The sequence below is a fragment of the Chrysochloris asiatica genome, unplaced genomic scaffold (assembly GCF_000296735.1).
Source record: "Chrysochloris asiatica unplaced genomic scaffold, ChrAsi1.0 scaffold00016, whole genome shotgun sequence".
In the NCBI taxonomy this organism is placed as follows: Eukaryota; Metazoa; Chordata; class Mammalia; order Afrosoricida; family Chrysochloridae; genus Chrysochloris; species Chrysochloris asiatica.
Genome location: NW_006408534.1, coordinates 5655721 through 5682325, shown reverse-complemented (window position 1 = coordinate 5682325; position 26605 = coordinate 5655721). Strand labels below are relative to the sequence as shown.

At 43.6% G+C, this 26605-nt stretch overlaps 1 protein-coding gene across 1 annotated transcript in view; it reads left to right on the top strand.

The window, feature by feature from the left end:
- EHD3 (EH-domain containing 3) overlaps positions 1-8929 on the top strand; it is a 55759-nt gene extending 46830 nt beyond the window's left edge. Inside the window, exons 4-6 of the mRNA XM_006835278.1 lie at positions 4039-4451; positions 5115-5279; positions 8402-8929. Of these exons, the coding sequence (XP_006835341.1) occupies positions 4039-4451; positions 5115-5279; positions 8402-8929 (1106 nt within the window). The remainder of the gene's footprint in view (positions 1-4038; positions 4452-5114; positions 5280-8401) is intronic.
- The last annotated feature ends 17676 nt before the right edge of the window (positions 8930-26605 follow it).

Below are 26605 nucleotides of genomic sequence, written 5' to 3'. Positions count from 1 at the left end.
TGCCAGAGATGGAGGCAGAGATGATGACGTGGAGAGATGGAGTGGCAGGGGACTCTAGACCCAGGGAGTGAGACAGGCTGTGTGCTAACAACCGAGGGGTAGGCGTATGGGGTGTACCCTTTGGTTGGTTGATGACGCATGAAGGGGATTGTAATCATGGCAATGAAATGATATATGATAGGATGAATGTAATGCTAACGTTCTCCCATGTGAACTATCACATAAATCACAATAAAACATTAAAAAAAAGAAAAAGAAGAAGATGGAAGGAATACACAGAGTCACTAGCAAAAAGAAATGGTTGGTGTTTAGCCATTTCAAGAGGTAGCATATGATCAAGGGCCAATGGTACTGAAGGAATATGTCCAAGATGCACTGAAGGCATTGGTAAAGAACCAGGCTCCAGGAATTGATGTAATAAAAATTGAAATCTTTCAACAAATTGATGCAATACTCGAGGCACTCACTCATCTATGCCAAGAAATTTGGAAGACAGATACCTGGCCAACTGACTGGAAGAGATCCATATTTGTGCCCATTCCAAAGAGAAGTAACCCAACAGAATGCAGAAATCATCATACCATATTATTAATATAGTATGCAAGTAACATCTTACTAAAGATAATTCAAAAACGACTGCAACCGTACATTAACAGGGAACTGCCAAAGGTTCAAGCTGGATTCAGATGAGGACGTGGAACAAGGGATATCATTGCTGACATCAGATGGATCTTGGATGAAAGCAGAGAATACTAGGAAGATGTTTACTTGTGCTATTCACAAAGATCCACACGGTCAAAGACTTTTGACCATGTGGATCTGACAAGCTATGGACAGCATTGTGGATAATGAGCATTCAGGAACACTTAATTGTGTTCATGAGGAATCTGGACTTAAACCAAGAGGCAGTTGTTATAACAGAATAAGGGTACACTGAATGGTTTAAAATTTGGAAGGGTATGCGCCAGGGTTATAATCTTTCACTATACTTATTCCATCTGTATGTTCAGCAAATAATTGAGAACCTGGATTATTGACAGTGAATTGCTAAAAAAAGAAGAAGGTGGCATCAGGATTGGAGCAAGACTCATTACCAACCTGTGATATACAGATGATACAACCTTGCTTACTGAAAGCTAAGACGACTTAAAACACTTACTGATGAAGATCAAAGACCACAGCCTTCACGTTGGGTTGCACCTCAAAGTAAAGAAAACAAAACTCCTCACCATTGGAGCAGTAAACATCATTATACATGGAGAAAAGATTGCAGTTGTCAAAGACTTTATTTTGCTCACCATCAACACTCCTGGAAGCAGCAGTCAAGAAATCAAATAATGGCTTTTTTACAAAGATAGCACTAAAAGCAAAGAAGGAAGTCCCTGCCCCTCCCAAAGCTGGAGCCAAAGCAAAGGTGTTGCAGGCCAAGAAGACAGTGCTGAAAGGCGTCCACAGCCACAAAAATAGAGAAGATCCACATGTCACCCACCTTCAGGCAGCCCAAGACTCTGAGGCTCCAAAGGTAGCCCAGATATCCTCAGAAGAGCACCCCCAGGAGAAACAAGCTTGACCACTAACATGCCATCAACAAGTTCCCTCTGACTACTGAGTCCGCCATGAAGAAGATTGAAGATAACAACATTGTGAATGTCAAGGCCAACAAGCACCAGATCACACAGGCTGTGAAGAAGCTCTGTGACATTGACGTAGCCAAGGTCAAAACCTTAATCAGGCCTAATGGAGAAAAGAAGGCATGTGTTCCGCTGGCTCCTGACTATGATGCTTTGGATGTTGCCAACAAAATTGAGATCATCTAAACTGAGGCCAGCTGGCTAATTCTAAATATAATTTTTTTTCAATTTAAAAAAAGAAAGAAATCAAACAACATATTGCATTAGATATATCTGCCACACAGACCTCTTTAAAGTGTTGAAGAGCAAAGATGTCAGTTTGAGAACTAAGGTGCACTTGACCTAAACCATGGTATTTTCCGTAGCCTCATATGTTAAATGAATAAGAAAGACAATAGAAGAATTGATGCATTTGAGTTATAGTGTTGGAGAACAATAATTAAGGTACCATAGACTGCCAGAAGAACAAACCTATCTGTGTTGAAGATGTACAACTAGAATGCTCCTTAGAAGCCAAAATGGCCAGGCTCATTCTCTTGTACTTTGGATGTATTATCAGGAGGGACTAGCCCAGGAGAAATTCATGCTTGGTAGAGGATCAGCAAAAACGAGGGAGATCCCCAATGAGATATATTAGCACAGTGGCAGCAGCAGCAACAGGTTCAATCATAGCATCAATTTTAAGGATGGCGCACGACTGGATGTTGTGTCTTTCTGTTGTACATAGGGCCTATATATGTTGGAACCAACTTGATGGCTCTGGACAACAGCAACAACATTACTGACAACCAGAGATTCATACATCTCTGACTGGGTCACAAGGTAGCTGGCTAATGAATTGCCCTGGTCTCTAGCCTCTCACTTGGAGACAGGGCAGGATTTGCTGCCTTTAACCTGATGGCTTTTTTGCCCACTCACTGGTGGCAATAAGCTTTAGATACCAAGGTGGGTGCTCTTGTACTATTACGCTATAGGGAGTCAAGATTGTTGAACTCACTAGAGTCCAAGGAGTGGTCCCGTCTGTACGAAGGGACTACAGGAGTGCTAAAAGGGGATGGCAGAAGGCAGGCCTGAAATGCCAACTCAAACTCAGACTGTAAAAGTCTGATGCCTCTGTCCTTATCCCAACACTGCTGCTTGTGGGCTGTGTGTCTCTGAGCAAGTCTCTTTACTTCACTGTCTTATTTACTGTCGCCTTGTTTTATGGGGGCACAGAGACAGGTAAGGTCTTTTCTAGCACTTAGTGTTGGCAAATCTGAAACGGATGTGCAGACTACTGGCAGTACCTTCAGTTTAACCCTTCCCAGATTTTCAGCTCCTTAGGGTTGAGCAGAGTGAGTTCTCTAGAGTTTCTGGAACCAGCCTGACCTGAAATCCTCTTGCCAGGTAACCAAATCTAGCAGCTAGAAGTTTGGTCACATTCTAAGGAAGAAACCTCTTGTAGTTTAAGAATTAGGTATTCTGAGCTGCAGCTGATAACAAAGAAAAGAAGTGAGCTCATGAACATGAGTTAGAGCAAGTCCTGTTTTTACAACAAGAACCTTTGGTCTGGAAGATCAGACCAATGATGGGCGTGGTTTCAGTCAGCTTCAGTCTTATATTTCACTGTTTTATTGTTTTCTGTCCTTGTAAAGGATTTCTGGGCCTTTGTGCAAATTACATGTGTCAAACATTTTCTTTTCTAGTAATTCCTGATTGATAATACAATAAGCAAGGATTAGGGAGCTGGCTAGTGGCTAACCTTATGAGAATAATCTTATTAATAATAACAACTAGCATTTACTGAGCATCTACTATATGCTGGACTCAGCGTGTAGTTAATCTTCATAATTCTTTTCATTAGGTACTCATGTGGTACTGTAGAATATGTACTGGGCTGCTTACCAGTTCAAACACTTCAAATCCAACCGTCATTCTGCAGGAGAAAGATGAGGCTTTCTGCTCCCATAAAGATTGTTGGCCCCAGAAACCCTATACAGGGTTACTATGAATCAGAATTGACTCAAAGACAGTAGGGTTTGGGGATTATGATGCCCAAAGTATGTTGGCGGAACATTAAGCTGCAAATCAGAAGGTTGGTGGTTTGAACCTTCCACCCTCTCTATGGGAGAAGGATGAGACAGATGCTTCTATAAAGATGTATGTAGCCTTGGAAACGCTACTCTGTCCTTTCACATCACTGAGTCAGAATCAACTCTACAGCAGTTGGTTTGGTTTGGGGTTCTTATTCCACTTTTATAAATGAGAAAGCATTGACTCGGAAACATTGAGTAACTTTCCCAAGGTCAAATAACTAAAACGTAAAGGGGTCAGATATGCCTAACTCCCAAGTCTTTGTTCTTTCTGCTGCTTCTGACTGCCTCTCCCCACACAGATCCCAATCCTTGACTGTCCCATCTGCCTGCAGGGTATGACTTTGCAGCTGTTCTCGAGTGGTTTGCTGAGCGGGTTGACCGCATCATTCTGCTCTTTGACGCCCACAAACTGGACATCTCTGACGAGTTCTCTGAGGTCATCAAGGCCCTCAAAAACCATGAGGACAAGATGCGGGTGGTGCTAAACAAAGCCGACCAGATTGAGACCCAGCAGCTGATGCGGGTGTATGGGGCCCTCATGTGGTCCTTAGGGAAGATTGTGAATACCCCAGAGGTGATCAGGGTCTACATCGGCTCCTTCTGGTCCCACCCTCTTCTCATCCCTGACAACCGGAAACTCTTTGAGGCTGAGGAGCAAGACCTGTTCAGAGACATACAGAGTCTGCCCCGAAACGCTGCCCTTCGTAAGCTCAATGACCTCATCAAGAGAGCCAGGCTGGCTAAGGTGAGGTCCCCTGGGGAAGTGGGAATCATGAGTAGCCTAGAATTTGGTAAGGGGGAATCAGTGCCAAGAGCTGAGAGCTTATGTTTCTAATAGCTGGACATTTGCCCACCCATGTGAGAGGGTTGTATAGACCCTGCAGTAATGACATCAATGATACCAGCTCTCCTACCCAGAGGACAGCATAATACAGTAGTTAGGATCACAGACTCAGGCTGAGCCAAACTCTACTTTTTCATGAGTGAACCCCAAACCCAGAAAGGTCATTAGTGCCTATTTCCACATCTGGATAATGAAACAGTTTTGGGGGGATTACCTAAGATAAAGAATGTAAACATCCTCATCATGGTGCCTGGTACCCTAAGAAATACTCGGTAAAGTTCCCTGTTGTTCTTATTCTTCAATGTAATCAGCATCAGCTTCACGGTCATATTACTGTCTCCACCATAACCTCCCCACAATCTCTCCTTTCCTGTATGATGTAGGAAAAGAGTTTAGTACTCCAAGCAATGTGGGAGCAAGAGGTAGTAATGGAAGTGATTTTCAAGGTTGAAGCAGAAGGAGGAGTAAGGAATTTATGGGAAGAGATGGGGTGAGAACAAATCTGAAAGGAAGGGATCAGCCAAGGGTCTTGATCCAAAGATCTCTCTCCACCCTGGTTTTCAGGTCCATGCCTACATCATCAGTTCTCTGAAGAAGGAGATGCCTTCTGTGTTTGGAAAGGACAACAAGAAGAAAGAGCTGGTGAACAACCTGGCTGAGATTTATGGCCGGATTGAGCGGGAGCACCAGATCTCACCTGGGGACTTTCCCAACCTAAAGAGGATGCAGGTAAGGAGGGAGGAAGGAAGAGCCTGCAGCTCTAAGATGTGAGTTGGCTGAGCAGCCTGAGTATGAAGGAGCCACAATTGGATACCCCAAAATCAGAAAGCAGACAAAGGATCTGAATCTTTTCTCTCTGCTGAACTATATGTCTGGTTCAGCAAGTGCTATCTGGATCTTGGGAGAAATTCTAAGTCCTGGTATGTTAGATGATGTCTGATACTTCCAGTCAGGGCCACCACAGGCTTGAAGTTTCCACCGTCTCCTTGTGAAGTCGGATAAGTTTCCTGGCAGAAGTTCTTCAGCCCCTTCAGTGTTCTGACTGTAGAACTAGAATTTACCTCAAAAGCTCTCACTTGGGAGTGACTTGGAATAAGGGAATACAAACCACAGTAGTTCCCCATCTTTTGAGCACACTGGGTGCTCCTATCTTGGGCCATCATATGTTTTCTCAAGTTATTTCCCAAACAGGCATTTTTATCCTTTTAGAGATGAGGAAACTGCATTGTGCAAAAGTAATTAACTTGCTTGAGGTCTCAGCATTTTCCTAGTGTGGTGGTCTCATAGGCTGTAAGACCAACAGCCAAGAGCTGTCCCCAAGGTCCAAGCAAGAAGCCACCACCCAACTAATTCCTCTGTGAACCTCATCAGTATACTGACGTTACAAAAAGCGGAGTGGTTACAAGTTGGGCTGCTTATCTCACAATCAGCAGTTCAAAACTACCAGTGGTTCTGCAAGAAAAAGATGAGACTTTCTGTTCCTATAAAGATTTACAGCCTTGTAAACACTTTTCAGGGTAGCTATTAGTCAGAACTAACTCCACAGTGGACCACCACCGTATTGTCTACAAGGCACTCAACACACAGAGCAAAAAGAAATTCAAAATATGGATTTATTCATTCATTTGCATAATCACCTAGTATGAGCAAGTCCCTAATTTCAGAATTGTTTTAGTATATATAATATGTGTTTGTCAGTTAACAGTGGCTTGAAACACATCAGCTTTTAGTTTCTCCTCCTGTTAAGAATTTATTGACTGTAAGCAATGTAAGATAAGCACTGGATGAGGAAACTGAGGTATACAAAGACAAGGAACTTGCCTAAAGTCTCAGCATTTTTCTAGTGTAATGATTACATAGGCTATAAGGTAATCACAAGGTTGGTGGTTCAAATGCACCAGCTAACACTTGAGAATCTTATACAGGGTTATTGTGAGACGGAACCAACTCATTGGCACCTAATACAATAGCAACAACAAACAAGCATTTGGGAAGATGATATTCTAAAAGGACTACACGTTCCCCGCCCCCCTTTTTATTGTGAGGAATCCTTTCACAACACAGAAGATGATTTCACCTTCTGTCTTGTTTGCCTGGCTGATACCGTGTTTTGTTGTTCAGAGTACTGAATCAACAATGTAAAGGTTGTCCTGTGGGGCTGTATGTATGGGGTGATGGAAGCATCCCTTTTGCCCCTCTGAAACATGTTGGTACATTACTTGAGAGCCCTGGATGGTACAAACAGTAAGTGAGCTTACTGCTAACTGAAAGGTTAGAAGTTGAGTCTGCCCAAACGTGCCTCAGAAGAAAAACCTAGTGATCTATTTCTGGAAATCAGCCATTGAGTACCGTAGGGGCACAGTTTTACTCTAACATGCGTGCGAAGCCATGAGTCAGAATTGACTTGATGGCAGCTGGTATCTTGGTTTACTTGAGTCCACCAAGCACATTAGATGTGAACAGACTGGGTGAAACATGGAGGAATTAAAGGTGGAAGGCAATGCTCTGATAGCAAGAAAAAGAGTATTATTGAATCCTGCCTTCCACATGTCCCCCCACCTCCCTGCTTCAGCCTAGCCCTAGAAAGGAGATGAGAAATGGCCACACTTGCTCTTGGAATGTAGCTGAGGTGTTTTCTGCAAGTGGCCTCAATATTCTTATTTACAATGTCTGGGGATTTCCATGGGCAAAGCCAGGGCAGGAGCAGAGAGCGCTCAGCTGGTCACTCTCCAGAGGTCAAGGGGAAATTTGATGTTCTAGACTCATACTTTTCTAAATCTCAAAGCCATGCAAAGTAAACATATTTCTATTAAGGATCTAGTGTGGATTATACTATGAAGGCAGTGAAGGAGAGCTTTTCCAAATCTACATGCCTGCCATACTTGCAGTAGCCAGACCTTCTTGGGAGAGGCCAATATTTGGAAAACTCTCCCAGGTAATGCTAACCTGTATTCTGATCATCAGCATTAGGTTAGCCATGACTTTAACTTCTGTTAGGATTTGATGTTTTCATTGTTGATGCCTTGCTTTTACCTCCCTGAAGCATAGACAGGATGTGATTTTCCCACCTCAACAGGAAAATGATTGAGATAACATTGTAAAAGCTCAGTTACTCAGTCTCAGAGAGGTGTGGCATTCAAGAAACACTGCTCAACAGCCAAAACTAACTGAAAATGAAATGTCATTATTGCTTTCTGTTATTGTTGTTCAGTGCCATCACGCTGGTTCCAGCTCATAGTGATCCTGTATAGGGTTTCCAAAGAGCGACTGATGAGTTTGAACTGCAGAACTTGAGGTTCAAAGCAGCCTTGCAGCTCAAACCAACCTTGTGGTCAAGTGCTTATTCTACAGAACCACACTCTCTAGAATAATATTAAATAGATTCAGATAAACAGATCAAACCAGTATTGTTAAAATGTCCTTTCTTCCCCAGTCCACTTCCCTCATATCCACAGCTACCCAACTCCTTCCTGAGAAACCCTTTCAATCCAATCAGTGCCTTTCTCTCCTCCTCCTCCCTCCTCTCTCTTTGATATGTTGTTGTTGTTATGTGCCATGGAGTCGGTTCCAACTCATAGTGACCCTGTACAGGGTTTCCGAGGCTGTAAATCTTTACAGGAGCAGAAAGCCTCATCTTTCTCCCGTTTCGAACTGCTGACCTTGCAGCTCGCAGCCCGATTCGTAACCTTATACAGAGCTCCTTATATAGAATAGACCAACTTCATCTCTAGGCCAAACTCTTCATTGCACTTTGAACATTTCAGTATTACTAGAAGGCACGCTCACCAACAAAGTCACAGTCTCCTTCCATTGTGTTCTGTCCTTACCGCCTTTCCTCTCCTTTTTCCCAGGACCAGCTGCAGGCCCAGGACTTTAGCAAATTTCAGCCCCTGAAAAGCAAGCTGCTGGAGGTGGTAGATGACATGCTGGCCCATGATATTGCCCAGCTCATGGTGCTGGTGCGCCAGGAGGAGACTCAGCGGCCAGTCCAGATGGTCAAAGGAGGAGCATTTGAGGGCACTCTGCATGGCCCCTTTGGGCATGGCTATGGAGAGGGGGCTGGTGAGGGTATAGACGATGCTGAGTGGGTGGTAGCCAGGGACAAGCCCATGTACGATGAGATCTTCTACACCCTGTCACCGACGGATGGCAAGATCACAGGTGCCAATGCCAAGAAGGAGATGGTGCGGTCTAAGCTGCCCAATAGCGTGCTGGGAAAGATCTGGAAGCTGGCTGACATTGACAAGGACGGCATGCTGGATGATGAGGAGTTTGCACTGGCCAACCATCTCATCAAGGTCAAGCTGGAGGGCCATGAGCTACCCAATGATCTGCCTGCTCACCTCCTGCCCCCTTCCAAGAGGAAAGTTATGGAGTGATGGGGTCGGAGAGGATGTTTAGGCAGGCATTGAGGAGGAGGTGGGAAAGCTGAGGAGATATACACACACACATACACACACACACACACACACACACACACATGTACAGGTCTTGAGAATTGCACTGCTGATGAGAGAGGATACCCATTCACAGGATACCAGGCTGGTCCATGTTTGGACACATCATGATGTTCTCAAGATTAGTGGAAGCACTCCAAGGACCCCAGATTTCAACCCTCTATCTCTGCCCTTCTTTCTCTCTATTTTCCACTACCCAGAGACCTTTGTGTTGCTTTCTTCCATAGAGGCAGTTGATTCGCTCACAGATGGTCCATGCACTCCCAGGTATCCCAGAGGCTCCAAACCCAGACTCTGAGCAGATGGAAAAGGCTTTTCACTTAATAGGCAATTCAATGTTTTTTTATGGTGCACTTTTTCTTCTCTTTGGCTTCCTTATATGAAATCTGCTCAAGGGCTAGGGGTTGGGCATGTGGGGAAGGCACTGCTGCAAGAGGAGAGCTGAGGGAGCATTCTCTAAGACACTATGTTCCAGAGTCGAGGAAACATTAGTCTATGAACTCCCTTCTTTTCTGAGCTTGTGTCTTCATCAGCAAACTTGGTTTTGAACTCTGCCAGCTCTTTGTTTCAAAGAATCCCAGAAAGGGGGAGAGAAGCAAATAATTGGCAGATAAGAAATCAGGGGAGTTGTCCTGTAGTCTTTACTCAAAGTCAAGGTGGTGGTGAGGTTCCACAGGTTTGTGAGATCCCCATTCACTCCTCCTGGGCTGTGATGTTTGGATGCTTGTACACATATAAGTCGTGTTTATCCAGCTCTCCTCTGTGCCAGGCATTGTGGTAGGCATTTTATGTGTATGATTTCATGTACCCTTCACCATCCCCAGGGAAATGGGCTTTAGTTCCTCCACTTTGTAGATGAGAAACTTGAGGTTTGAGTGCCCTGCCCAAAGTCACAGGCCACATGTGATAGATGGAGGATTCAGAGCCAGGCCTCCACTCCTCACTGCTGTCAGGACGTATGACCCAGTGACATATCACAGAGAAGTTGAACCTGCAGACTCCCTCTTAGCCTCCCAAAGGGAAGGGAGCCAGCCAGCATTTGGTGGGCCAGCAGTCCAGCCATCTGTCACATTGCAGAAGCAAATTGTGCCTTCTGGCTATAAGCCCATGTTCCTAAAATCACAGAAGTCCAACAGAGCCAGCAGAAGAGTGGGCTGGCCTGCTCAATCTGGATGCTGTTTGTGCCTGTCTGCTCTGCCTCCCACTCAGTCATTTGAGTCATCCAGTTCAAATACAGTCCCTGCCTCTTTTACCAGGTGGCACCTCAAGCTGATTCACAGAAGGCAAACATGGCCTTGAGGGACCCCCAGTGACTGCAATGTTCTTGGAAAATCCTCACCACATTCAGTGCCCCCATCACGGTCTCTCTCCCCTGGTTTGCTTCATGGCCACTGAACCAGTCACTTTGTATGCTATGCTTCTACTGTCATGGAAAACAGAATCTGGTATAATTTATTTTATATCTATGTTCAGTCTATATAGAGAATATTATATGTATCTATGATGTGCTTATTGCTAAAGTGCTTTTGTCATTAGTATTCACGCTAATATAGCACATTTATCCTTTTGTACCCTTGGCTTCAGAACATCAATCCATGCGCTGCTGAAGGGAAGGGAAAGGGCTGGGTTCTTACTTGGGAGTCCTTGGTGACAACATTGGTGGAAATTGGCGAACTTGGTGTTACCCAAAGACCAGCATCCCCAAACAGCACCTGTTGGCCTGGTGGCTGAAAGATTCCTGCTTGTCCATGCCCAGTGACTGTCCCCAGCTGCTCCCTGACACCTAGAGTGTCCCTGATACCCAGGTGGTCCTTCTCCCTTAAGACATCCTTCTGCATCCTCAGTCTTTTACACAAAGCAAAGTTAGCATCAAAGAGGTCTATGTGTCTCTGGTGATAATCCCAGCAGAGGGACTGTTTCTCTCTATGAACTGGAGGGAGCAGTAGGGAAAGGTGAGTTACTGTCACTCCCTACTGCCACTTGGACAAATACACTACTTCCCTGCTCATCTTTCCTGTCCCCTTCAAGATCCCACCATGAGAGATCTGTGAGGTGTGGCCATTCCATGTTTGCACTGTTCTTAACTCCCTACAAAGAGGCAATGGAGCTCAAGGTAGGTGAGGAGACAGGTAAGGGATACTATGGACAGTGTCTGCTCTCTCCTGCTGCCTTGATCTACTGATGCTCCCTAGATTTAGGGGCCAGTGGATATCACAGGCTTCATCCTAGAATATGTTAACATGGACAGCAGACCTGTGGTAGCCATCTTGCAGCTAAGAATCCCTAGAGGTCCCACTGTGCTGTTTGCCGCTGGACTACTCAGCCTGAGCCACAAAAATTGTTAAATAAGAACAGTGACACCCTTATTTGACTCATGGAAGTTTTTTCCTGACACCAACTAGCTAAATCCTGACCAGGGTACAGTTGCATACAAGTGAAAGAGAACCACTGGCCATTTTGTAGAGTGGTGAGAGATTGTCCTAATTCACCCTCACTCTAGTCTTGTGCTTTATGATCTAAGAACCTGTATTTAAGTGTGAACTTGTTAGTAGTTTAAAACAACTAGCTGTTCCATGGGAGAAGAATGAGGCTTTCTGCTCACATAAAAATTTGCAGCCTTGGAAATTTCAGGGTTGCTATGAGTTGGAACCAACTTCACGGCACAGCAGCACCACCACCACCACCACTGTAGAGCTGGAGTCCCTGTGGTTCCCCAAAAGCCTAACACATTTGGATGCTAACCAAAAGACTGGAGGTGCAAGTACACCCAGAAGAAAGTGCTGATAACCCACCTCTGAAAAATCAGTCATGGAAAACCCTATGGACCATACTTCTACTCTATCATACATGGGAGCAACATGAGTTGAACAAAATTGGGTAGTTAGAATTAGCAGGTATCTGGAGGGGAGGAGGGAGAGAATAAACTTGTTGATTTTTCCTACAAGATGCTAATTAGCCTTTATACATATTCACTCATTCATTTAATTTGTCCATTCATCCATCCATCAACACATTCTTTTTTCTGAGTACCTCCTACATAAAAGGTTTTGAGGAAGACAGGGTTTCTGAGGAGCCGCTGATGGGTTTGAACTGCCAACCTGTGGTTCACAGTCCAGGGCTGATGCTACAGTGTAACACCAGAAGTCCCAGAACCTAGATTATCATGACCAAAACCTGAGCAAGTTCTTCCAGTACCCCACTGGACTAGTGAAGAAGGAGAAAGACTTCTGGCATTCTCATGAACTGAGCTCACTTGAAGCTCAAGGAGCTGATGATTTGCACCAAGTGCTGATCTTAAGTCAAATTCTGCCACATCCAGGATCCCAACACTTCATCACTTTTTAAGCTGGAGAACTTTGCACTTATGGAGTCAAGACATGTATAGAATATGTCTTACCTTGGCAGTAATGGAGGTATTCAGTATTGACAAGGCATTTATCTGAGCTAAACACTCACTAGTCTTAAATATGTATGTATAAAGTTTGGAAAGGGAAAGACTACAGTTCTCTCACTCTCATGAAACCAGGATCAGGAAGTGATTTTAGGTCCTGCTTGAGCAGATACTTTGGGGAAATTTTTGCTGAAGTGAATCATGCCAGAAGTAGACACAGTAGCTATATCAACAACTTCCCGCTTTTGTGCTCAAGGAGCTGTAAGTCTTGTTGGTGAGGTCAAATGGAACAAATGCCTACATTACTAGACAGTTCTGTTGATGATCTGCTGCCTGATGTTGTCCACCTCGCCCTGGTAACTGAGTACAACTGAGATGTGCTGCAGGGAAGTTTCCATGAAGGGCTGTGTGAGTGTGTGTGTGTTTGAATCAGGCTGGGGGATACACTGAAGTGGTTCTTGCTAGTTAGATAAAGAGGAGAGGGCATGATAGAACTTTCCAGAGGAAATGATGGTGGGGAATTTTCAAAGCAATAATCTCTAAGAATCTGTAGGGTCTGAGTGTGTGCAATTAGTACACTGAAGAGTGTAAAATAAGAAATGTTAAAAAAAACAAAAACAAAACACAAAGGAATTTATCTCCTTCCCTAAGAATTTCATGAAGGGCAGATCCCCACTTCCATCACTATCCAGGGAGCATCATCAAAGCATAATGGTAGTACATCCAGATCTCCAGAGATGGGAGATTCCTGCTTGAAAGGACAAGCAGACCAACCTGGAGTGACTAGAAGAACAGAAGATGCTTCTTGAAAGACAGACCTACAGGAAAAACATAAAACAATATAAGCAGACAGACTGTTACTACAAGAACAAGCAACATGCTTGCCCAGGAAACATCAAGACAAGTGGTCGGGTCCCTTCAGTGCAAACCCCCTTCCAAGACTAAGACTCAGTGGGAATACACACTGTGATTGGTGACCACACTCGACACCCATAAGGGGAAGTGAGGGCAAAACAGCAATGAAGTGGTAAGCTAAGCCCTACAACGTTCAATAGACTTCTGTGAACCTGGGTGAAGACCTGGTTGGCCAGCAGTGTGGCAAGACCTGGGCACTCTTGGCCCAGAGTCAGTGACATAGCCCCAAAGGACTAGAGTGGAGAGTGAAGTGTCCAGCTGATAAGAAGAGAGGGCATATGCATAAGAACACCCACACTTGCAGATAATACCCACTTATCCTGGCTTCAGTGACTGGATGATCAGAGCTCAACCAGAAGTAAAAAAAAGAGGAAAAAAAAAAAAATTCACATACAATTTGATGAACTTGACCTACACCTATGGAAGCAGTAGCTCAAAAGAGGGAACAAGTCCTTACAGCAAGACTCATTCCCACACCCTCCACACACAGAGTAGACAGGGATGGGCTACTTGGACATTGGCTACCCAAAATGGAGGGCGGGGGGCTACAAAGGCAAGAAGTGACTGGCTTACAAGCTTTCAAGAGGGAACCTAGATCCAGGGAGCCTGGAGGAAGGTAGAATCTCCAGTGAGTAGTATTCAATCTGTCTAGGCGGGGCTGATGCAATGAAATGCAGAAGGGTCTCTTGTGATACAATAGTGAATAATTATTATCAGGACTGATTGTGAGGGTTGGAAATGTAAAGGTAAACGTTTTATAGCAAGGAGGGGAGTGATTAACTTTTCAATCTAGGAGCAGAGGGAGAAGAACAGAGAGCGGGACCCTACCCAGAGAAGCAGTGATGCCTGAAATGGAGCCAGAGATGATGACATGGAGTGATGGAGAAGCTGGATCCAGAGAGGGAGAGCGACTGTGTGCTGAAGACCTGGGGGGCACCGGGGAAGGATTGCATGGAGGTGATTGTAACTATGGCAATGAGACGATGTATGATAGAATGAATGTAAAACTAATGTTCTCCCATGTAAACTATCACATAATTCACAATAAAACTTTTTTTTTTTTTAATGTGGTATATACATTAAAAAAAAAAAAGCATAATGGTAGTGACTGTGAGCTGCGGGAAGGATAGGATGTAAAGATGTGACTAAACAGAGGCGAGACTAGAAGGAGCAGGGGTTGGGGAATTGGACCACCTGAGTTCCAATATCAGGGTAGTTCATGTGGCCTGTCTGTGCCTACTTTTATCCTTCCCCCAAGTGAGGATCATTGCACTCTTTTTGAAATATTGTGAGGATATAGAGAGACTTTACACAGGTGAGTTTAGTTTGCATCTGCTTGAAGAGCTATGATTGGAGAAAAAGTCAGAATCCTATCTGCCAGAAGGAAGGAGAGAAAAAGGGTTGCTGAGCAACTAAGTCCTGTAAAGGCACAGAAGGGAAAGAGAAGGGAAGAGGTGGTGAGGAGGTTCTGGGCAGAGCTTTGCTTACAGTGCCTTGCTCTACCACTTAGGAATGTTCATCCTAGGTTCCTGCCCGGCCTCCAGTCACCATGATCTGGTGCTAACAGAGGCTATGAACTATGCCCTCATTGGTGTGCGCTTTTTGAGTGGAGCAGCATGATGGTTCCACTGCTGACCAAAGAAAAGCCCCATGCAAGACCTCCCAGGACAGGAGGTATACCCCAGAAACCCAACAACGCATCACCATCAAGTTGATACTGACTCATAGCTACCTAATAGGACAAATAGAACTGCTCCATAGGGTTTCCAAGGCTGTAATCCTATGGAAGCAGACTGCTTCATCTTTTTCCTACAGAATAGTTAACAGTAAGAGGCCCACCTTAATGCCCTAAAGACCTTTCAGCTAGCAGCCAAGGACTTTAACACTACACTAGCAGAGCTCCTGGAACTAGCAGATCTTCCACCATATTGAATTTGTGAACCACGTGGCCAATGCTTCTATGCTTCTCTTTATTCACAAAATTCCAGAATTTCGCAACTGTGTAAGGTGATGCCCCCTTTGCTGTCAGCCATTTTCTTTTCATAGTATTTCTTAAAGTTTGTTTAAGACAAGAAGCTAAAGCTTTTGGGCAAATACCAAATCCCTGTAGAGAGAGGTGAACTGCATAATATTCCAAACCCCTACACAGGGTGACACTGGTATTTGCTTCACCTTTAATAGGCTCTGAAAGGAGCTCTGGTAGCGTATTGGTTACGAGTTGGGCTGCCAACCTTAAGGTCAGTAGTTCGAAACTACCAGGGGTTCCGTGGGAGAAAGATGAGGTGTTCTCCTCCTGCAAAGATGAACAGCCTCAGAAACCCTGTGCAGGCTCACTATGAGTCGGAACCGACTCCACGGTACTTAACAAGAGGCTCTGAAACATAGAGAAACTCATTAGTGAAATCCGAATTCACTCTAGGTTTCCTCGCTCACAGGCCACTTCCTTTCCCTCCCTCTTTCTCCTGCTCTCCTACCCACCCTGTTCCAGGAGGTCAAAGGATCACCCTTCCCTTGACTGGGAATTCTGTCCTCCCAGTGATGCACTCCCCACATCCTCCATTCCCATCATCCAACACCCTAGTTAGCTCTATCCCATGGAGCTGGGACTTGCTATGGGACCACCAGCTGATCTGAGAAACTGAGAGATATTTTGTATACCCATGAGGTCAGATGCTGCTTCCCTGACTCTGTTAACAGTCTAACAGGTTCCTCCTGAGCTCAGTGCCCTAATGCAAAAGAATGAATAGGGTGGGAGAAGTTCTAGGCAGTCTGGTAGAAAAAAAGGCAAGAGATTCAGGGTCAAATCATGTTTGGACATTCCTCAAATGCCACCATGGGACACCTGCTGATATGCAGGATTTTCCTCAGTATTTATCTGATCCTTAAATGCCTCCACAGCTTTCTTGGCAGTACAAGGCAATTCCCCTCATTCCAGAGAATCCTACTCTTCAAGAACTTGTAATGGAATCAGAAGATAGAACCCACTGCAGGGAAGTCAGCTGCTGCTTCTTGCCCCAAGCAAGAGTAATGGTTCCAGCCCTCGAACAGCTGCAGTGTGTCCTCTTGATAGCCTGGCTTGTCCAGAGAGCCACAGGAACCGAGGCCTGAGATAGCGATAGCCCTGAACTCTTCAGCAACATTTCCTGGAACTTCATGAGATGAATAGAAAACAAGCAAACTCACTCTTAGCTAGACACTTGGCCAGATGTCACTTCTTGACCTCAGGAATTTACTTCATGCTCAGTTTCCAACCCTGTCTAGTGGCTGTGGAGAAGGAGCCTTGTTGCACACATCAATGGTTTAAATCAGGTGTGGCGCTGTAGGATAAGCACTGGACTGCTAACCACAAGGTCAACAGTTAAAACCCACCAGCTGCTTCTTAGAAACCCCATACAGGGTTACTATGAGTCAGAACCAACGCAGTGGTACTTAATAACAACAACCATGGAGTGCCTGAGTGGTATCCTTGACTACTAACCAAATGCTAGTGGTTAAAATCCACCCGGAAATGTCTCAGAAGAAATGCCTGGTGATCTAATTCTGAAAAATCAGCCACTGAAAACCCCAATGGAGCACATTTCTACTCTGACACAGATGGGGCCATTATGAGTTTAATTTTGTTGTTGTTAAGTACTGTTGAGTTGGTTTCAACTCCTAAGGTTTCCAAAGAGTTGGCTGGTGAACCTTGTGATTCAAACCGACCTTGCGGTCCAGTGCTTATCCAACAGTGCCACACCAGGTCTCCATGGTAACTAGTATATATGTGATACCTTGAACAGAAAATGACAAAAAGCCTCAACCCAGTTTCGCAAGATCCAATTTAAATACTGGCCCCAAGCAAACATCAGACCTCCACTCCCTTATAATTCCTGGGGCTTTGGAATCTCTCACTTGCTTGATCCAACTTTATAGTACTATCATTTGCATACTAGTTTAATTCCACCATTTGTCTAGATAACAAATGTCTTTCAGGATGCAGAGCAGAATGTGGTCAGAATGTGGAAGGCTTTTTGTGCCACCCAGATCCTCTTCCAGGCAGACAGACTGATTCCCCTAGCTGCTAGTAGTGCTGCCAACCCATAGTCTTAACCTCAGCTGTCTCCAGAATGTTCCATCAGCTGTGGAGACCTTCCTCAACCAACATCACACACCCTTGCGAAGGAAGACTGCAGCCAGTACTTGTAGGATTTTAAGACCTGCCTTATTGCTCCAAATCTGACCAACTCTGAAGGACCATCCCAACTTCAGCTCTCCTCAGGGTGTCATCAGAACCCTTGATTTAACTGCACTGCATCCTAGCTGTTCCCTCTGACCAATCATGTTCCCTTTCCCACCCCTGTTAAAAGTTTTAAACCTAAGAGCACTCTGGAATAAATTTTCCGTACACTAAAGTCTTAGAGTCTGTTTCCTGGGGAACCTGACCTACAACATGGAGTCTTTGGAAAACAGAAAATGCTCAAGAAATACTGTTGGCATGATCAAGCAGTCCATTAGTCAATGATAAACCTGGTCCAAGGATGGTTTCTTGGGGACTAGTTAGTTGCCATGCAAATAGGGTTAGTGGCCTTGCCAGAAAATAAGTGTTATGTGCTTCCATACCCCACTTGGCTGGTCACTTTGAATTATTGGACAAAGCTGGAGCATTTTTGTTGTTGTTGTTGTTAGGCGCCATCGAGTTGGTACCAACTTGTAGCAACGCTATGTACACTGCCCGGTCCTGGGCCAACCTCACTATTGTTGCCATGCTCAAGCCCATTAATGCTGCCACTTTGCCAATTCATCTCACTGGGGATCTTCCTCTTTTTCTCTTACCAAACATGATATCCTTACCAAACATGATATCCTTCTCCAGCAACTGGTTCCTCCTGACAATATGTCCAAAGTATGAAAGACAAAGTTTGGCCATCCTGGCCTCCAAGGAACACTCTGACTGCACTTCTTCCAACACAGATCTGTTGGTTCTTTTGGCAGCCATGGCACTTTCAATATTCTCCTCCAACACCATAACTCAAAAGCATCAATTCTTCTATGGTCTTCCTTATTCACTGTCCAGCTTTTCCATGCATGTGAGGTTATTGAAAATACCATGGCTTGGGTCAGGCGCACCTTAGTCCTCAAGCTGACATCTTTGCTCTTCAACACTTTAAAAAGGTCTTGTGCAGCAGATTTGCATAGAATGTGTGAAAAGGTGCAAAATAGTCCCAGAGTCATACTTCAGACAACTCCAGTCAGAGGGGTGCTGTTTAGTACTCATGTACTGTGCAGAATGAGATCATTTTCTCAATTTGGGAACAAATTCCTCCCATTCTAGGACATAGATATATGAGGGCAAGATCATCCTGTCCTGGGTAGCAACTCCAGCTACAGTTTTCAAAAAGTAAGTGTTAGAGGAAGAGACATTTACATAGGAATGAAAATTGATGAAGATACTGTATTTGAGCAACGAGCTAGAACAACTGAATCTAGAGATCAAGACTCTTTTACAATTGATGTAAAAGCCATGATGGCAAGGATGAGATTATTTTATTTTATTGCAGTCTTGTGGGATATATATAAAAAAAGTGAGGGGATCAAACACAAAAAATGGGACAACAGAAAGAGATATGAGGACTAGAATAGCTACAGATAGCTTCAAAATCCAAATGGCATCTCCCACAAAGTGGTAGCAGCTTCCTGAAACATTAATGAGAGGAGTTTGAGTCCCAGTGTGGATTAGCTGGATCTTTCCTGCATGGGACTGGGGAACTATGACATCTCCACCCTAGACTAAAATTTCGCCAATTCCTCATCTTCAGTGAAGAGGAATCAAACATAATGCAGAGCCACATTTTATATTGCTGTTTTTAAATGTCATTGGTTCCAACTCATAATGACCCTTCGTAGAGGGTCTCCCGCATATTGTATATGATGTGTAATTTGCTTTATAAGTAATTATGTGCTCAATAATTGTGGTGTAGCACTGCAGATTAATGTGCTATACTGCAAGGTCTGTTTGAACAGCAAGGTCAGCAGTTCAAGCTCACCAGCCATTCCTCAGAAACCCCATACAGGGTCACTATGAGTTAAAACTGACTTGATGGCACTTAACAACAACAATATAACGTTGGGGTCTGTGATGGTACCGTGGTAAAATTCTTGTTACCATGCAGGAGAATGAGGTTTGATTCCTGCCCCAAGCATCTCATATTCAGTGCTGGTCTGTGTATTGCTATGCTGCTGAACAGAGCTTCCATACTATGACAGACTAGGAAGAAATGCCTGGCAATCTATTTCTAAAAATTACCATGTGGAAACCCTGTGAATCACAATGATTTGAACTGCATGTGGCCATGAGGCTGGTTGTATACATTCTGTTGTGCACAGAGGTCTCCATGAGTTGGGGCTCACTCTGTAGCAGCAGACAGAACTACAACACACACAAAGTTAATAGTTTTGAAAATCTGCAGAGCTTACTCCACACTGTCAAATCATTTTACTGTCTTTGAAAGTCTTAAGAGAAATAATCCTCTTCAGATATATCTGAACACATAGAAACCTGGATGCAGCAAATTTCAACTGACCATTGTGGTCAGCACTCTGGTGGTCAGAATGGGTCAGCAGCTCTCCTGATAAACTATGCCTTCATCAAGTCTATGCCTGATTGGCTATGACACAGACTTCACAACCTCAGAGTGTTGAAGATGCTGGATATCATCGGGTGCACCCAGTCTCAGATACTCAGCAATGGAGTTCTGCGTCCATAGGCCTTTCCTGGGCCTCCTGAATGTCTAGACCAATTTCTTCTGGAAGTGCTGTCTGCCAACAATGGCTATCACTTCACTGCTTCATGGACAGACACACAGAACTGCATCAGTAGAGACATTGGGGACCTTGCTACATAAATGGGCCTCAATATCTGTAGGCTGCAGTTAAGGAAATGCTTTTCAGCAGGAGTTCTGCTGCCAAGGATGAATGGGTCCTCTGGATCAACCCCCTGTAATTGCAGGATAAAGACTAAATTTGGTTCTTTGCTTCAGAAATTTGTTCAGCTTCAGAAAATAGGCTGAACAATTAAGACACCTTTTGTTTTTTGAAGAAGTCCTGGTGGTGTAGTGGGCTGCTAACCACAAGGTCAGTGAATCAGACCCATCAGAAAGATGACAAGTCTCAGAAGCCCTAAGATGCAGTTCTAGCCTGTTCTATAGGATCATTATGAGTCAGAATTCACTCTATGGCAATGGGTTTTGTTTGATTTAGGGGTTTGTCTTTCTAAGGTAGCCAGAAATACTTAAACATATGTAAGCACAATGGGAGTCTCTGACTCATCTCCTTGGCAACAGGTATCAGGGAGGGAGGGAGCATGATGAGGCTACCACCTCCCCACCCTCAGAGGCCTGGTGCTTGCCCATGTAGCATGCCACTTAGGATTTGGAGAATAAAAAATGGCTAGCTAGGGATCCTCGTGGTCTTCTGAGCTCTGGTGCTAGTGGGACACACATAGCACGAAGCTTTCAGGACACCTAAATGGACCTACCTGGCCAGCAGGACTGACACTGACAGTAGGTAGGCTCCCATGAATCCCTCACTTATGATGCCAGGTGAGAGTTTGCGTGGAAGAGTTCTTTATATTTATCAGGGCAGTATCTAAAAGCCAAGAGAATCAGTGTGTCATATAACTGTTCCATTGAAGTCCCTCATTCAGGACAGAGAGTAGACAGAAAGTAGATGTCATCATCTTTGCCCAGACAGCTTTAGAGCCAGGTAGACTGCTCACCTGTTATCTGAAGGGGATTCAAAAAGTTCATGGAAAAATTAAATTAAAAGATAATAGCATTTTCTTACACAAACTTTTTGAAGCTCCTTTGCATATTGTCTGCTTCCAGTTGTAAGTAATAAAAGCTACTTCTGTATGCTAACATGTCTTCAGGTTCTGGTTAGAAGTGTGTGAAGTTATGGAGCAATCCATGTTAGTTATTGGTGGTTTTTCTAATGGCCTTCTGACTACCGGATACAATCTGGGAATAATACCCCTTCCTCCCTACCACATGGTGGTAGTGATGGTGGTGTGCTATGGAGTGAGTTCCAACTCATAGCGACCCTGCATAGGATTTCCAAAGCTGTAAATCTTTACAGGAGCAGAAAGTCTCATCTTTCTCCTGTGGAGCAACTGGTAGTCTGAACTGCTGACCTTACGGTTAGCAGCCTGACTCGTAACCACTACGCTACCAGAGCTCCTTCCCCACCACATAGACAAAATAAAACCACTGACTGCTGGGTATTGTGAGGGGTGTCTATATTTTAAGTTGAAGTTTGTGCATTGGAAAAGACAGAAGATTTAAGTTTGATATTTTAATCAATTATTCGCCATTTCTCACTTTATGACTGTAGCTTACCTTGGGAGTACTTTGTTTCCTTGTACCTATGAGTCGGGCTGCTAATCTCAAGGTCAGCAGTTTGAAACTACCCATGGTTCCTCAGGAGAAAGATGAGGCTTTCTGCTTCCTGTAAAGATTTACATCCTCGGAAACCCTATGTCAGGTCGCTATGAGTCAGAACCGACTCCACGGCACCTAACCACCTCCGCACCATGATCTCTGCACTCCATTTCAGTTCTGTTGAAAGCCTGTCTTTCACCATGGCCAACCAAGCTGAGTATCATGTCCCATAATTCCATTCATTGTTGGTCTCCTTTAGTTCATGCATGGGCAAAGATGATCCAGGATGATTTATTGTTGAAGAAAAAGGAGATATGTCACAAGAAAGAAAGGTTTTGTTGTTGCTATGTTTTTCAGCCCAGGAAATGCAACTCTCTAGATAAATTTTTTTAAATTCCCTTGAAAAACAAATGTATACTTCATGTGTCTCACACCACAATCATTTTTTTTTTTTTAATTAAAAAAAGCAGATGTGGGATTCTGTGAAAGGGGGGAAATGTTCAGTTTTATTTCATTTCTTTCTGTGACCATTAATTAAACATGGATAAAAAGTGAAATAATCATTCTATGCCATCTGCTGGAGAAGGACATCATGTTTGGTAAAGTGCAGGGTCAGCAAAAAACAGGAAGACCCCCAACAAGAAGGATTGGCAAAGTGATTACAACAATGGCTCAAATACAAAAGTTGTGAGGCTGGGACAGGACTGGGCAATGTATTGTTCTGTTGTACATAGGGTTGCTATGCTTCGAGCCTACTGGACTGCACTTAACAACAACAACATGCCATCCTCTGGCTTTTTCCACTGCCTGCAAAGATTTCAAAGGGAGCTATTTCAACTCTTGTAGTTTCTGGTCTAGTTCAATATTTTGTGCCAAAGTAGCAGAATCATTGCAATCTCTACAGGACTTTAGTGACCACGAATGTGTGTGTATGTGTGAGAAAGAGTCTCTGTGTGTTTCTTGTTTCTATAGGGATGCAGCAGTATTTTAATAACTTTGAAAAGCACTTTACCAAAATCTTCTGTTGCTGCTTCTATTACACAATTCCTAGCTTTGGAAAGAAAGGGGCATTGAAAAGTCCTTCCAGCTGAGCAGTTTGAAGAAGCAGGACAATGTTTACATACTCTTCAACAGTCCCATTTCCAGGACCTTCTGCAGAATATCAAATGGGCAGGTTATGGAATTCGTCTTTGAATCACTTCTTCTGATACAAATAATTGAATCACAGTGTTCTTATTAGAATACAATGAGACAATATTTGTGTGTGTTGGAACTTAAATTCTAAAGCACTAGGTTTTCAGAAAACTGTGGTTTACAGGGAAAGCCTTAACTCCATTTTGAATCTTGACATTCGTTCATCCTCCTTTTGAGTTTATTCTGACCATTAACCAGCAATGTGAAAAAGCTTTACATTCAGGCAGTGTGTTTGAAAGTAGATTACAACTCTAGGGTCAGCTCAGGGAGGGTTGTTCTTGCCCTCAGGGACTTGTCTGTTGTTATTGTTATTAGGTGTCATCTAGGATGAACTAAAGTCAAGATTCAAAATGGAGTTAAGGCTTCCCCTGTAAACCACAGTTTTCTGAACACCTAGTGCTTTAGAATTTAAGTTCCAACACACACAATACATGTTGTTGTTGTTATGTGCTGTGGAGTCAGTTCCAACTCATAGCCACCCTGTACTTTCTGAGGCTGTAAATCTTTATGGGAGCAGAAAGTCTCATCTTTCTCCCACAGAGCAGCTGGTAGTTTTGAACTGCTGACCTTGTGGTTCACAGCCCGATTCATAACCACTACGCTACCAGAGCTCCTTTAGAGAGCCTGTATACAACAGAAGGAAACACTGCAGGTCTTGGGCCAACCTCACAATAGTTGCTACATTTAAGCCCATTGCTGCTGCCACTGCGTCGGTCTATTTTCTTGAGGGTCTTCCTCTTTTCACTGACCTTCCACTTTACTAAGCATGATGTCCTTCTCCAGATAACTGTCTGAAGTATGAGAAATGAAATCTCTCCATACTGACTTTTAACGAGCATTCTGGCTGTACTTTTTCCAACACAGATGTGTTTGTTCTGATACTTCTGGTACTTTTAATATTCTTCTCCAACATTATAACTCAAATGCATCAATTATTCTATGGTTTTTTGTATTTATTGTCCAACTTTAAATGTATATGAAGCTGTTGAAAACACCAGGGCTTGGGTCAAGCACATTTTAGTTCTCAAACTGACATCTTTGCTCTTGAACACTTTAAAGAGGTCTTGTACAGCAGATTTGCTGAATATAATATGTCATTTGATTACCTGACAGCTGCTTCCATGAGTGTTGATTGTGGATCCAAGCAAAATGAAGTCTTTGAGAACTTCAATCTTTTCTCCACTTATCATGATGAAATTGTTTGGTTCACATGTGAGGATTTTTTTCTTTACATTGAAGCACAACCCATACTGAAGGCTATTTTCTTTCATCTTCATTAGTAAGTATTTTAAGTCCTCTTCGAGTTCAGCAATAAGGTTATGTAATCTGCATATCCCAAGTTGTTAATGAGTCTTCCTCCAATCCTGATGCCACAGTCTTCTCGGATTATTTACTCAGCATACTGACTGAATTAATATAGTGAAAGAATACAACCCTGACACACACCTTTCAATATCCATTTCAGTATCCCATTGTCTTTGTACAGAATCCATATGAGGATAATTAAGTGTTTTGGAATATCCATTCTTTGCAATGTTGTCCATAGTTTGTCATGTTTCACATGGTCAGAAGCCTTTGCATAGTCAATAAACACAGATAAACATCTTTCTTGTATTCTCTGCTTTCAGGTTGAGATGTCCTTAGTGCTTGTCACCTGCAAGTTGGGGGTATCAGGGCCTCATAGTCATGAGCTATACTCCAACCATCAAGTAATCAGATGGCCAAAGGACCCCAGGACCAATCCTATAAACTTGTTTAATTTGCAGTTGTTTTTATGTATGCCCATCATGATGCTGTCTCTTCTTCTGTAGTCCCACCTGAGATGGTAATGAGCTGACCTGCTACCAATCATGATTCTGTGATAACTTCCCTTGTTTTCTATAGTCTATATTTAGCCACAAGGAGCTCTGGTAGTTAATGGTTACAAATTAGGCTGAGAACCCCAAGGTCAGCAGTTTGAAACTACCAGCTGTTCCGTGTAAGAAAGATGAGGTTTTCTGCTCCTGTAAAGATTTACAGCTTCAGAAACCGTGTACAGGGTCTCTATGAGTCAGAACTGACTCCATAGCACATCACCACCACCACCATATTTAGCCACATGACTGTGTATCCTTTGGACACCTTATGGCCTCACGTTGATAGTTTCCTTCATCCAGATTTTTCTTTTTGTCTTGTATTTATACTGGTTAAGGCTTAATAAAGGATTCTTGACAAAATGTGTTTGAATTTTGGAGTCTTTTTTCCCCTAGAATATGTGTAATGGATTGCATTGTGTCCCCAAAAAAGATATATTTAGTCCCTGCACCTGTGAATGTGACCTTGTTCACAAATAGAATCTTTGAGGATAATATCATGAAGTCATAGGGTGGGTTCTAATCCAGTGTTAATGTTATTCTTCTAAAAGAGGAGACAAGACACCCAGAGAAGACAGCCATGGGAAGACAGAGGCAGAGATGGAAGTGTGCTGCAGATACAAACCAAGGAATGTCTTGGGCTACCAGAAGTGGACAAGGATAAGGAAGTTATCTTCCCCTGTAGCCTTTGGAGAGAGCATGGTCCTGTTAACATCCTGATTTTTTACCCCTAGCCCCTAGAACTAAGAGACAATAAATTTCTGTTCTTAAAAACAAATCATTGCCTTGGAGTCAATTCCCAATTACAAAGACTTTATAGGATGGGGTAGAATTGCCCCAGAATGTTTTTAAGGCTGTAGCCTTTACAAAGTCAACTGTTACATCTTTCTCCCACAGAGAAGCTAATGGTTCAGAATGCTGACCTTTCAGTTCGCAGCCAAGCACTTTGACCACTGCACCACCAGGACTCTTTTCTGTTCTTGTAAGTCACCCAATTTATGGTACTTAGTTACAGCAGGGTGCTGTGGGCTAATGAGTCAGACTGCAAAGTCGTTTGAACTGCAACGTTGGTGGTTCAAGCTCACCAGCTGCTCCTTGGAAACCCTATATAGGGTCGCTATGGGTCGGAATCAACTCAACGGCACTTAACAACAACAACAACAAGACACAAATACAGACTGTAGTGGACCTAGCATAGAGGAAGCACTCAGTAAACGGTGATGCTTTTCCTCTCTATCACCCAAGAACAAAAGCATGTCTCAACACAGTGTCCTTTAGAAAGTAGATAGGGAATGAGTCTACTCTGGTTGTCACCACTTTCCTCTCTGTAAAGCCCTGGATATATGTCCATAGAGACGTCTCCCTTTCCTGAATCCTATGTTGGAGTCCTAGAATAGTGATATTCGGAAAAGCACTGTACTGCTAACTGAAAGTTTGGAGGTTCAAATCCACCAGTCGCTCCTTGGAAAACTTATTCAGTATCGCTGAGTCAGAACCAACTTGAAGATAGCTAACAACAACAACAATAAATGTGGTTTGCTGCTATGGAGTTGGCCCGACACATGGCAACACCATACACAATGGAACAAAATGCTGCCTCAGCCTGGGTCCTTCTCATGATTGCTGGTGAATTGCATTGTTGTTTTGTATGCTTTTTGTGGACTGATTTTCGGAAGTAGATCACCAAGCCTTACTTCTTACTTTGTCTTAGTCTGGAAATCTACTGACACTTGTTTAGCATCACAGCAACACACCAGCCTCCCCTAGCAGATGGGTAGTGGCTGTACATGAGGGGTAGTCGCCAGGAATCAAACCCAGGTCTCCCCCACAG